The 12,599-nt window shown below is 38.5% G+C and overlaps 1 protein-coding gene across 1 annotated transcript in view; it reads right to left on the reverse strand.

Moving 5' to 3' along the window:
• Nucleotides 1-1,556: 1,556 nt before the first annotated feature.
• Nucleotides 1,557-12,599, reverse strand: part of FAM193A (family with sequence similarity 193 member A) — a gene marked incomplete at its 5' end in the record, with an annotated part of 23,926 nt that continues 12,883 nt past the window's right edge. The window contains 5 exons of the mRNA XM_010164470.2: nt 1,557-2,431; nt 3,525-3,606; nt 5,832-6,675; nt 8,518-8,748; nt 10,630-10,816. Coding sequence (XP_010162772.1) covers nt 2,338-2,431; nt 3,525-3,606; nt 5,832-6,675; nt 8,518-8,748; nt 10,630-10,816 — 1,438 coding nt within the window. The remainder of the gene's footprint in view (nt 2,432-3,524; nt 3,607-5,831; nt 6,676-8,517; nt 8,749-10,629; nt 10,817-12,599) is intronic.

Consider the following 12,599-nt stretch of genomic DNA (forward strand, 5'->3'; position numbering starts at 1 on the left):
AAGCTGGGATCTGCACCAATATTTGCCCATGTGACATTAACTAGTTTTTCCATCCTGTGCCTCAACTTTGAGGTTGAGATCACTGACGCAGAAGTTACTTGTGATGACATACACTGACACCTTGTGTTACAGTTGAGAACTGAAAAGGCCTAAAAAGGATTTCACACAGCCAGCTTCAGCTGTTAACAGCCTTCCCCACCCCACAGTCACTGTCCCACATGAGAAGCCTCTCCACTTTTACATCACTAATAACTCAGGCTGCGATAGATGCAAACTTCCATGATCCCAAGAAACAAAGTTCATTCTCTTCCACTAACTGATGCAGGTAATTTCAATAGTACACAGCTTTGCAGAGACAGTTGGTGCTAAGTGGCACAGATTTACCTTTTAGGTTTGAGATGCTATTCCTTCAGCACAAGCAAATACATACCCTATAATACTGCACTGACAAAAAGGTGAGACTAAACTATTAATCCCTTTCTCAATCTTAATCTGAAAAGAATAATAGAAGCTGTCCCCTTTACATCCCTGGACTATATTTTGAGAACAGGTATTGTGTCATTCCCTCCTCTAACAGAGGAGATTGAGGGTTCAGTTATCTACAATGGCTTTGTAAAAGCTGAGCAACTATATTCCATACCAGCAGCACACACTGGGATAGAAGCTCCAGGACCAACAAGAGAGATGTAAAGTTGTAGATATCTCAGTGGTCTGTAGCCAATGCAATCCTCCTGCTACACAGGAGACACAGAAACAATAATCCATCAAACCTTCCCAAGTACAAAGCTGAGTGTAATTAGACTGTGTCTTGTAAAGTAGTCCCAAGAACAGTGGGTGTATCATAGAAAAATGTGTTAACATGTACAAGAAAGAAAGATGTAGAATGTTTCTGGAAAAGGACATTAGTGACCTTTGAAGCTCTATTGTAATTTTAAATACATGCTGAGTGGAAGTTCTATTATCTTTAAAAAAAAAACAACCAAACAAACACTGCCTTATAATTTGGGTAAGTATGGTCACCTGGAGGTAAAAAGAAAGCTTCTGTTGTCTCTATTCTGAATAAATAGTGCAGTATAATGAAAACTTCTATGAGTGCAGTACATTTACACAGATCAAAATCCTAAATTACCGGTTTCCTTCCATGCTGAGCAATACTATGCAATCTGTAAAACGTTACTATATTGTTAACTATTTACATGAGAGTAGCATTGAGCCTACCTACTTCAGTTCTACACTGACATTAAACTGGAAATTTTTGTATTACTTTGTTTCTCACAAATTACCTATTGAAATAGAAGCATTACAGTAATTCACAGAATGCACCAACTTAACTCCAGCATTCAGCAGAGTCTTTCTTGCTCCAGCAGATAGTAGTTTTTTCCCATCATGAGAGCTGGCAAACAAGTGTTCATAGAGGAAAATTCTAAAGTTAAGTAGCATTCACTGACCAATTCTGACACAAGATGAAATCTAGTTTAGAAAACCATTATTTTTTGGTATGTTTCTTTCTTCCCTTCCCCTACCCAAGCAAAAAAAGCAAGACAAGTCTTCTGCCATACTAATGTATTCCATCTTTCAAAAAGAAAGACATGATTTTAATATTACTTAACAATATGTTAAAAAAGTAGCCAGTTAGGCTTCAGTGTTAATACAATTATACACTCTATAACAGATTTGATAGTGTGAGTACTGTTCTTTTTTAAATTTTCTCATTCTGCAAGTATTCTTACACAAGCTGGCTACAAGTCAGGAAAAAAAAAAATCAAAACACAAATAGCGTAACTTGTACACTCTTAAACAGTAGATTGTGAAAGAACCGAGGAAATACTTGTCCCATAAGAGCCTCTTTTTTCATGAAGTCATGTCAGGAGAATTCTGGAGCAGATGAAAGCACAACTGACTAGGTCCATTCCTTTGTCAGGAGTCAGAATGACAAAACATAGCTAGATGCAGAAGTGACAGGAGCCACTGCAGATGATGCAAACTAGTATTTTGGCCTCCACCCAAGCCTAAGCAATTTAAAGTCTTTGAGGCCAAGGCATTCAGAAGGAGATGGAAAAGAGCTATTGTTCCAACTCCAACAGCATACAGCTACAATCAAGTAAGTCTCACTCACAGACTACAAGCACACAAGCTAACAAATTCAGGTAGAAAGTGGCAATTTTTCAGTCCGCAAGAATTATCAGGCCAAAGGGTTCAGTGCAGATCCACACAGCACTGGGGACAAGGCAAGGCAGCACTGGCTCAAGACCAGATAAGCTCTCAGCACAGCAGGACAGAAAAGTGGAGTTGTCGTTCGTCGATTCCTGCAGGGTTCCCTCCCCATATCGTGTCATCTCAATGTGCAGCAAAGGTGGTTTTTTTCAAGCTAAAATTAGACCAGTTGATGGAAAGTCTCTGCCTTGTCTGTCTGGCAGAATCCAAGCAGAATCTGAAAAGAAAAAAGTGATAAAGTGAAACCAATATACTTAAAAAAAAAAATCAAACCACAGGTGTTATCCAGCTTTTGAAAAGTGGATCTCATTCAGAAAGACAAAACCCCTTAGAAAAAGACATATCTAAAAAAAAAATCACTTGTCCATCACCCATGGGAAACTACCACACCCAGCCACCATTAAAGAAACCCAAATTTGAGCAGATTTCACTATTATGGAAGAACATGTGCTACATTATTCAAACATAAGCTGTCTTAGGGCCAGTCTTGTTTAACATCTTTATCAATGATCTGGAATGAGGGGATTGAGTTCACCCTCAGTAAGTTTGCAGATGACACCAAGCTGGGTGGAAGTGTTGATCTGCTTGAGGGTAGGAAGGCTCTGCAAAGGGATCTGGACAGGCTGGATCAATGGGATGAGGTCAGTTGTATGAAGTTTAACAAGGCCAAGTACTGGGTCCTGCACTTGGGTCACACCATCCCCATGCAACGCTACAGGCTTGGGGAGGAGTGGCTGGAAATCTGCCCAGCAGAAAAGGATCTGGGGGTGTTGGTTGATGGTGGCCGAACATGAGCCAGCAGTGTGCTCAGGTGGCCAAGAAGGCCAACAGCATCCTGGCTTATGTCAGAAATACCATGGCCAGCAGGACTAGGGCAGTTATCCTGCCCCTGTACTCGGCAGCAGTGAGGCTGCACCTTGAATAATGTTTTCAGTTTTGGGCCCCTCACTGGACATTTTGTTGCTGAAGCGTGTTCAGAGAAGGGCAATGAAGCTGGTGAAGGGGCTGGGGAACATTTCTTATGAGGAGCAGCTGATGGAATCAGGATTGTTTAGCCTGGAGAAAAAGGAAGCTGAGGGGAGACCTTTTTGCTCTCTACAACTACTTCTTTATTTGTGCTACTCAGCTATAATCTGTGCCCATAGATCAACAGCTTTGGTGAATGTTATAGTATTCAGAATGTCAGCTGTAATAGGATTTGCTACATTACAACAGTTGTAAGTTTTTTGGGGTTTTGTTTGTTTGTTTTTAAACCACAGCATAAGGGAAGAAGTGCAACAGCTTTATGCGTAGGGATTACAGCACTTTACCTTTTAAAATACTCCACTTCTCGCTCCGTTTCATCCATTTCCACGCTGTCTAGATCAATGTCTTTGGGTAGAAACACATCATCTGCAAAGGAAAAAGGATGACACTACGTTAGATTCCATGGGGAAGGGGAAGCAGAGAGGAAGAAGCTTGGAGGAGCTACATTAAAGATGTTTTTGGAGAACTGCCTGCACTTTGTAGACTACAGATTATCCATATTTAGGCTGAATTAATATGAACATATAATTAAAAAGACATTTTTAAAAAACATATTTTAATATGGCCTGAATTTAACCCTCAGCTATAGCAACCAAGTCACTTTAAAGTCTGTTGGTATATTGTACTGTCCCAGTGTATAGTTCTCTTTGTATTTAAAAAATAAAATACTTCAGAAAGCTTAAATCTTTGTAGAAACCAATTTGAGCATTTTCCTTTTAAAGCCTCCATCTTACTGCATATATACTCCAGCCTCATTTCTGAAGCAGCTTCAGAACATATTCCAAAAAGGTGAGACAGAGAAACTAACCAAAACCACCTATTACACATCAGGACTCTCTAGAACCCTTGAGACTATGAGAACAACCAACTTTCTTCTAAGGATATTCCTGGTAGTTCAAAAGGTGCATGTCTTTGCTATGCAACTTACTCCTGAAGAACCAGAAAGCCCTACAAACACAGGGTTTCCCTATACTCCTTGTTTTCTTCAGCCTCTTCACAACAAGGAGTTAAAATGCCCTGCCAGAATAAGTTTAAGAAACAAAGATCACACTAAAAGCAAGAATTTTCATTGCCTTAACACTTAATTTTAAAATGCAGTTAAAAAAACTCCCAAATTTGTTACCTTCTTTTCATGTTCTTTGAATTACCTAATTAATCAACCCTATATCTTTAAGAAATTACAGATTAAAAAAAAAAAAGTATATTACAGTATCTTTTTTTGTAGTTCTAAAGTCAGAACTACTCAAAGTGGCAATCCAGTTCTGACTTTTCAGAGAGCCTCTCTACAAATTCAGAAACATGTCCCTATGTTTTTTCACATCTAGACATTAGTTTTCAGAAACTGTAACTATACTTGATTTAAGCAGCAGAAAACAATGGTGAGGTGTAGGGAGCAGGAAAAGATGTAGGAAGCTACCTAAATTCTCCTGCAGTAAACACCCTCCACCACCACCCCCCTCTTCAATAGTTTCTTCTTCAATGTCTCCAGTCTTCTCCTTCTGCTCCTAATTCTAGAGTTCTGTCTTACTCCAATGACTGGAGTACATTCCTCTTGGTAAATTAAAAAAGACCCCCTAACCCAATCACATTACAACACAGTATGCAGAAGAACTAAGGTATCAGAGAAACAGGTTCAATGCTGTGTAGCTACTGACTGACATGGAATGGAAACGCTGAACATAAGAAGAGTTAAAAAGAAAGACTGGTGGGCTGACTAAACCCAACCATGAAACCACAAAAACATAGTTGGACTCTACACCTCACAGTTGCAACAACCAGGAATTTGGTTTACATTTTTTAAACAAAGCTCAATAAACATGTTAAGCTGATTCTGAAACACCACTGGTAGAGACTGACAAAGAATGAAGGGCTTGTATCTTGGTGTGCTTACCAGATAGAATGGTAGCAAGAACTGCAATATTTTAAGTCATTCTGGCGAACCGACATTTAATTTACGCACCGTTACCACTCGGCTACCGGGTGATCCCAGGGGAACGAGCGGGTGCTCCCAGCAGACAGATGTCTGTACCGCAAAACTGCCATCCATGCAGAAATAAACTGGTGCCCAAGAACGGCAGTTAGATTAGCGCGAGGACAAAGCCAACCAGCTAGCACTGCATGCTCTTCTCAGCTCTGGTATTAGCTGTTAGACGCCTCATTCTCCTTGCTCAAAGAGTAAGTCCAACTTTAGAATATCCTCTTAACATTTTATGAGAAACATCCTTACTTTTAAAGAAGTTCAAAATGGATTTCAGCATACTATTGAATTATTTTAAATATTTAATTTAAGCAAGATATGCTTTACAGAATAGACTGGCTTTCTTAACTGACAAAATCCCCATATAAAACAAGCAGCGTATGCTACTTTATTCAATCCTTAAAACACCCTACACCTCTTCACTAAAACTATATGCATCTCCTAATTGTTATAATTACAATGACTTGAGTTTTCCTGACACTAGTTTTTCTGTTTCTCTAATTTACATGGGCAGAATTGACTGAAGGGAAAGATCAAACTTCAAAAAAGATTTCAAACATTTTCATTTCAATAAAAAAAACCAAAGTAAGTTCAGCTTTTTTTATACACTTACCAATGGAATTGTTGACTTTGTCCCCTTTTTTCTTCTTGTTTTTCTTGTTCTTGCCTTTTGGTTGAGGAGAATCTGCAAGTATAAGCTTATTGTTTTGTTGCTGTTCACTTGGTGAAGGGGATTCACTTGTTACAGGAGCCTTCTCTTCCTTTACATGGTTCAACTGTTTTTTGTTGTTATTGTTTAATTTCTTCTCCTCTTTTTTAGGTTCTGCAAGTGCTGGGAGCTCTGCTGCTTTTGCTTTGGATTCTATTTGGTTTCTGGTTTTAGTCTGAATCTCAGCTACTTTGGGGGATTCAACGGGCTTTTTCACTTGTTCAGCGCACGGTTTGTTTATCTGCTTTAGTTTCTGTTTGTTGTTTCCTTCTTTATGTTGATGCATAATATCAAGCAGAAAAGAGAGGGGCTCATGCTGCTTTACAGTTCCCTCTTTCTGATAAAGCAACTTTGAGTCTCTGGTGTTTACAGGACTGGATAGTTCACAGCCTGTCTCTGAAACCGGCCTCTGTTCCGTATGATTCACGTGTCTCGACAGTGAGCCGGAGGAGGTTTCTATCTTTTCTGATTGCTCGAGTGTACCATTCTGAATGTCTTCAGGTACGTTTGGGACAGATTCCTTCACTGCCTGGCAGTTTCGAGTAAGCATGTCCACCTTCTGACAGTCTTTACTTGTTCGTTCTTTCTTCTTTTTCTTTATAGCCCGCAACTGCTGAAGTTCCTGAAGCCGTTGTAATTCCTGTTTCAGTCTCTCCTCTTCTTCCTCCTCTCGCCGCCTCTGCTCCTCGAGCAACTGGTGATGCTCCCTCTCCCTGGCTTCTGCTTCAAGTCGAGCTTTTTCTTCAAGCTACAAAATAAAAATAGGTTTATTGAAAGTGATAAATATTTTGGAAATTAGTCTTAGGGGTTAATGCTAGTTCTCTCTATTGATGTTATAAATCCTAGGTTGTTAACATACAGAAGCCTGTGCAGCAAGCAAATTATTTATAAAAATGCTGCCCTTTGAAGTACACTAAAATTATTTCTGTATTGCTATTTTCTATGTTTCCGTTGCATATTTGACTGTTGTTAATACCAACTGTTGATCTTCTCTTTGCTACTGCTAAGCCTAACTCCATATCAAAGTTTTCTACAACCACAAAAATGTTCCGAGAACAAAACATTCAGCTTCATTCTCAACAACTGCATGTATAACTAAGGTAACTATGTTTGCATGGTGTTGCATTGTTTACTTGTTCTCTTGCTATGGCAGCAGGGTTGCTCTGTTTCAGTGCTCACAAACATTAGGAAGAGCAATCATTAAAAAAAATTACAGCAAAACACTAAGCACATTAAAAGTTGCCAAAAATAATAAGGTTGGTAAAGTTTTCTGTTGTCAGCCATAAGTTCATTAACCACATGAAACAAAGACACAAGGGATTTTTTTCCAGCCATTACTGCAAATGCCTAAAACTTTGCTGTGCAGCATTGATCTTGCATCATTAGAAAAATGAAAATAAGTTATACACTGAGAAAAATCATGTCCATTTATTTTCTTGCACATTTAGAAGTGCCTGTATGGGATTACTTTTCCACAGTTATAGAAGTCTTGTAAAAAACCCTATGAGAATCTTCCAATTGTGCTCAAACTGCATTGCAAGAACAAAGTGAATTTTGCATTGTGAATTTTGCAAAGTGAATTTTATTTATAAATAATTCACTAAGCCCTCAAATTGCTGAATAGTGCTACAACATGAAGACAAATAATATAACTTGTGAATGTCAGGTCTTCCAAACCCATGGAAGCAGTTAAAGAATGTAGAATTAGTGCCAGCAAACAAGAAATATTTACAGTGCTCTCACATAACATACTTAACAGAATTCAAAAACATTCAGCAACCATTGTGCCTTGAACTTTATATCTAAGGTTGATACTTAAACTGCAGTAAGAAAAGCTAATATCCTCCTTGTGCAACTTAAAATAATTCCTCAATTAACTCAGCAAATATTGTTTTCAAAAAGTAATTTCACTGTTACACACCAGAGTTTTTTAGAAATGTTTTTGCCAATTTCCATTTTAATGTGTTTCTTCTGTAACTTTTTCTTCCCTGCTCCCTCTGTGCAGCTTGCCACTCCTCTCCAGCTTGGGATAGCCCTCTGCGTCATCACATGGCACAGCACTTAACCTCCTTCAACAGGACAGCAAGGTTCCCAGTATAACAATTCTAAAAATATCAAATCTTGACTTTTCCACTCTCACAAAAGCACTGACCTTGTTTCCTGGCTTCTTACAGAGATACTTTATCATAACCATTACCCCAATAAAGAAACACTAGTTTTCTAACTTCCCTTACTTTTAAATGTCAATTCTACAAACAATCTGTGTTGGGTTTGTGTGTGTGGGGGGGTGTTTTTGGTAGTGGGGAAATGGGGGCCACAATGAAATAGCTTTCTAAAGTTTGGGAAATTCCAATATAAAGTTGACTCGGAACAAAGCACATAACAATGACATTGTGAGGAATTCTCCCAGTTATTACATAACTCCTCAGGTAACATCAGAGCAGGTAAGCTAGCTGTGTGTATGCAAACAGGTAGTGTACCACAAACTACACAGAAAACAATTATAAAGTCAGTATACAGTGGCATACTTACAAAGAATGCACAGATTAAAAAACATGAGGTCTAAGATAAACTTACTTTTATGTCTTACCTTTCTTTGCTTATGTCTGGCTCGCTTGGCTGCCCGAGAACTGCTTACTGGTTTGGTTTCAGAGCTGTTTATAAATTGTAGCAAGTCTTCCACCTTTCGATGGTCAACAACACTTTCCCTTTCAGAGATCTGATCTGGTTTCTTCGGCTGTTCCTCTTTCCTTTTTGTGAGGCGTAAACGAAGCTTTTCTCGCATCTCTGCATAATTTCTACTGGTTGGTGCAGCTGGAGGCTGAAGGACATGAGACAAAAATTTAGTTACTAAATGTAAAAATTTCACTGACCTAATGCTTTTGAGATTTAAAAATTTTAGAGCCCTTCAAATAACTTGGAAGGTCTAAAACTGAATATCAAACTCCTTATTGTTTGTACGTGTACCTAAAGGTGTATTTTACAGGCAACAACAGACCTGTCAGACTTAGCGCTAGCTTGTGAACTGTATTTGCCAACTGAAAGAACGTCTGATCTTGCAGAGAAATGCACAAGTGAGAAGACAAAGAAATGCCTTTAAAAGCAAGAAAGGAGGTATCCATTTTCTCTTGTGATTGGTATACCACATTTTAAAATTTTAAAGAAGCAGACATTTGCTGCTGTTTCCATATTCTAGGAAGTCTGTTTCAGAGTTTGGGCTATATGTGCCTCTGGGCGGTAACTGAAGGCTTGGTGACACTGCACTGAAGCGTGCCAGCACACCTCCAGCAGAGTTGCATCAATAACCTATTAACACTGCTGCAAGCTGAATCTTTGCATCATGTTTTATATCTGTATTCCCATCCATGGCTCCTGTCTCTCAAGTCCTTATTCCTCCTCCCCTCCTGCTGCCTTACCCTCTCCCTCCTGCACCAGATCCGGTGCCCATCTGTTAGGGGCTACACCAGTTCAACTCATTAAACCAGTAAAACAAAGCCCATTAACTTAAAAATCCTGTAGCGTTCTGCCACTTCAGCAAAACGAGTAACTTACTGTGCAATCAGATGACTAGTAAAGACAGATCAATCATGGACATGGTGAGAACATGCAACGAGAAATGGGATCTCCTCCCTGCCCCTTTCAGCCAAAAGGCAGAGGCTTTTAATTCACTTCAAGCCCTAAGATGAAACTGCATCTGATCAAATACATGGTCAATAATCTGAGCTTTGAATTCAAATAGAAAAAAAAAAATGCCAGACTCAAATTCTACTGGTTAACTGATTATTAAAACAGACTACACACAGATTTACAAATGAGGCCAGCAGAAAAATCTAATTTTAAGTTAAAAAAAAAAAAGGTGTCAACTTCACAGCTTTTAGCATTTCAACGGAAGAGATATGATTATAATAATTCACTAGGCATGTTACTCATACGAAGTTAACTGAAGGATGCTTCAAACAAAGTGTTAAGTATTAAAATAAAGACCATAAGGGAAAATATTTCTTCAAAATTAACATATAACTGTGTATGTTCTTCAAAACACCCTTTAAATACAAATACAAGTCAGTGCCTACCAAAATGCACCAGTAAATAAAATTGTTCATAATACTGAAAATAGGGAAAATGCAGTTTGGGTTTTCCTTTGATAAAAGTATAATTTAAACTTACACTGCCTAAATTCTAGGTAGGAATAGGGTTTTTTCTGTTGCCTTTTTTTTTTTTTTTAAATCAGGTTAAAGTGAATACTTTGAGATTGCTATTTTTACAGATGGGAGAATGGCTGAAATTGCCATGAACATTTAAAAAAATATCCTATATTAAGTGTACTTCTACTCAAACTCATCACACTATTTATAATTACACTACTACAGATAAGTGCATAAATTTTTATAAAGTTATTTAAATGGCTCAATGCCCCTGTTTGCAGTTTCAGTCAAACATGGTACCTATTATCCAAGTCAGTTGCTTCCTAAATCTTTTTAGTCATTTTTATTGCTCTTGAATTGCTTTAAACTGGAAAGGTTTGTTTCAATCCCTTATTTCAAAGATGAAAATTACTTTCTAACCGTGCCTCTTTTACTACTTCTCTTGAGTGAGCTCCAATGCCACCCCCTTAAGTTGCAGTCTGATAAATCACATGCAATCAATGATGAGTAAGTGACAAAAAAGCAAATAAAAAAGATTTTAAAATCCAACAACTTACTCCTCCATGGCCGAAGAACTCACAGTAACAGCAGTCACAGTATTTTCCTTCCTTCTGATTTGTGGATGTTGAGGTACTGGAGCTATGCTCTGAACAGCTGTCTTCATCTTGGCTCTCCTCTCCATCATACTGTTGATGATCATACGTGTTACTGTTCTCACAACGATGACCCTCACAATCAGGATCACTATGTTAAATTAAGAAAAAGCTTATAAAAACTCTAGATTATAATAAGGTATTTGAAAAAAACATACACAGTTATATGTACATCTACCAGGAACAATGACTCAAAGTGGGATATCAGCCACCAATGATGCATCAAATCCTAAAGCCTTCATCCTGTAGCTTGCAACTGGAGATGCTCAAAATCAAGCAGCAAAATAAGATGATACATGGGAAAGTGATTTATAAAAACTAATTCATGACTCACTGAATGAGCAGCCTAGAGAATGAGTTTTGGAACTGTTCTTCCTGGCTTTAAACTGCTGCCCATCTCATCACTTGTGGTCTGAAGAGAGCTGTGCACTTGCAGAGTACACAACTTATTTCTAAAATCTCCCGGTTTTAGACAGATTTTCAGTGTCTGGACTTAAATAAAAAATTCAAGGTGAGCTAAACCCGAAATGTTCCCATTACCCTGTTTGCACCTTTATTTTCAAGGGGAAATACTAGCATGTCTCTTCATTAAGCAGGTACATAGTAGTTTACTCCCTCTAGAGCTCTGCATAACTCTGCACCCAACATATCTACTGTCTAGTTCTCCTAAAACTGATGTGATCTTGCTTCAAAAGTAAAAGGTATTTTTTAAAAAAATCCATTCATAGGCATTAGTATTTCTTTGTTCTTATGTCAGAAAGGTGAAAACAGGCGATAATCTCTTATCTGTGAAATGTATGTGTTTTTCTCTCTAAACCTCACCTCTCTCTCCCCACCCTCCCCTCTGCCCCTTAAGTTTTTCAAAATTAGCAACCAGGACAGAATGAAAAATTGTTCAACTCCCTAGTTAGGGAAAAGGCATTCAAAACTGTTACACATCTGCATCACACACTGTTACACCTTGCATCACTGTTTCTTGCCTGTTTAGAGTTAGCATTGCAGCATCATGGTGGGACAGCATGTGCTAGAGGTACCAGATACGATTCCACAGAAATCAAGGCTTCATTACTTCTGTTGCTAAGCCGTTAGATTGAAAGACTAGAGCACAAAGTGGTTTTTCCCATTATAGCACATCACCGACTCATATCGACCGCCATAATTGTTTCTGGGTTCTCTCCCAGTTCATTCCTTACAAACTAGAATTACTTTGTCACGTTAGCACCTGCAGATGATGATAAAAGTTGGGTTTCTATTGCATTAAACAGTCTGTATTAAATTCTCTCCTTGCACGAGGTAAGAAAGTTTCTTTACAAAATTGCAATAATTTCTCGAGCATGAAAGGAAAGTTACTTATTTTGTGGTATCATCAATAAAACCAGCTGATAACAGAAATAAGTGCCTTTTTAGAAACAATTCAGGTATGTGGTTATCTAACTCTGCCTAAATCTCACATCATCTTCTGAAAACTACTGCAGTGGCCAGGAGATGACATTCATAGCAACCATGACCACAGCCCCACAGGTCACAGAGTACTTAGAGCAATGACTCAACTGCTTTTCTGTTATGCCTGCACTTGTCAGATGTACCAAAGAGTCGGCACCAGTTGTCTGTCTGCCACAAAATATCACACTACCAGAAGACAGCTCCACCAAACTCTCCTCTCAGTCTCTAAGACCTTTAAAAACCTCTGGAAATCAGAACATACATCCACACTACACTCACTGTATAAGTGGTGGGCCTGCTACCTAAAAATTCTTAAATGCAGTCAGGAAAACGTGTTACTATGTGGCAGGTTTCAAGACCAGATATGACCTTTTTACCATTTGAGCTAAACCTGCCTACACACTCCTTAAGTTTTCACAGCTTTTCATTCC

The sequence above is a fragment of the Antrostomus carolinensis genome, unplaced genomic scaffold (assembly GCF_000700745.2).
Source record: "Antrostomus carolinensis isolate BGI_N321 unplaced genomic scaffold, ASM70074v2 scaffold11583, whole genome shotgun sequence".
Taxonomy (NCBI): Eukaryota; Metazoa; Chordata; class Aves; order Caprimulgiformes; family Caprimulgidae; genus Antrostomus; species Antrostomus carolinensis.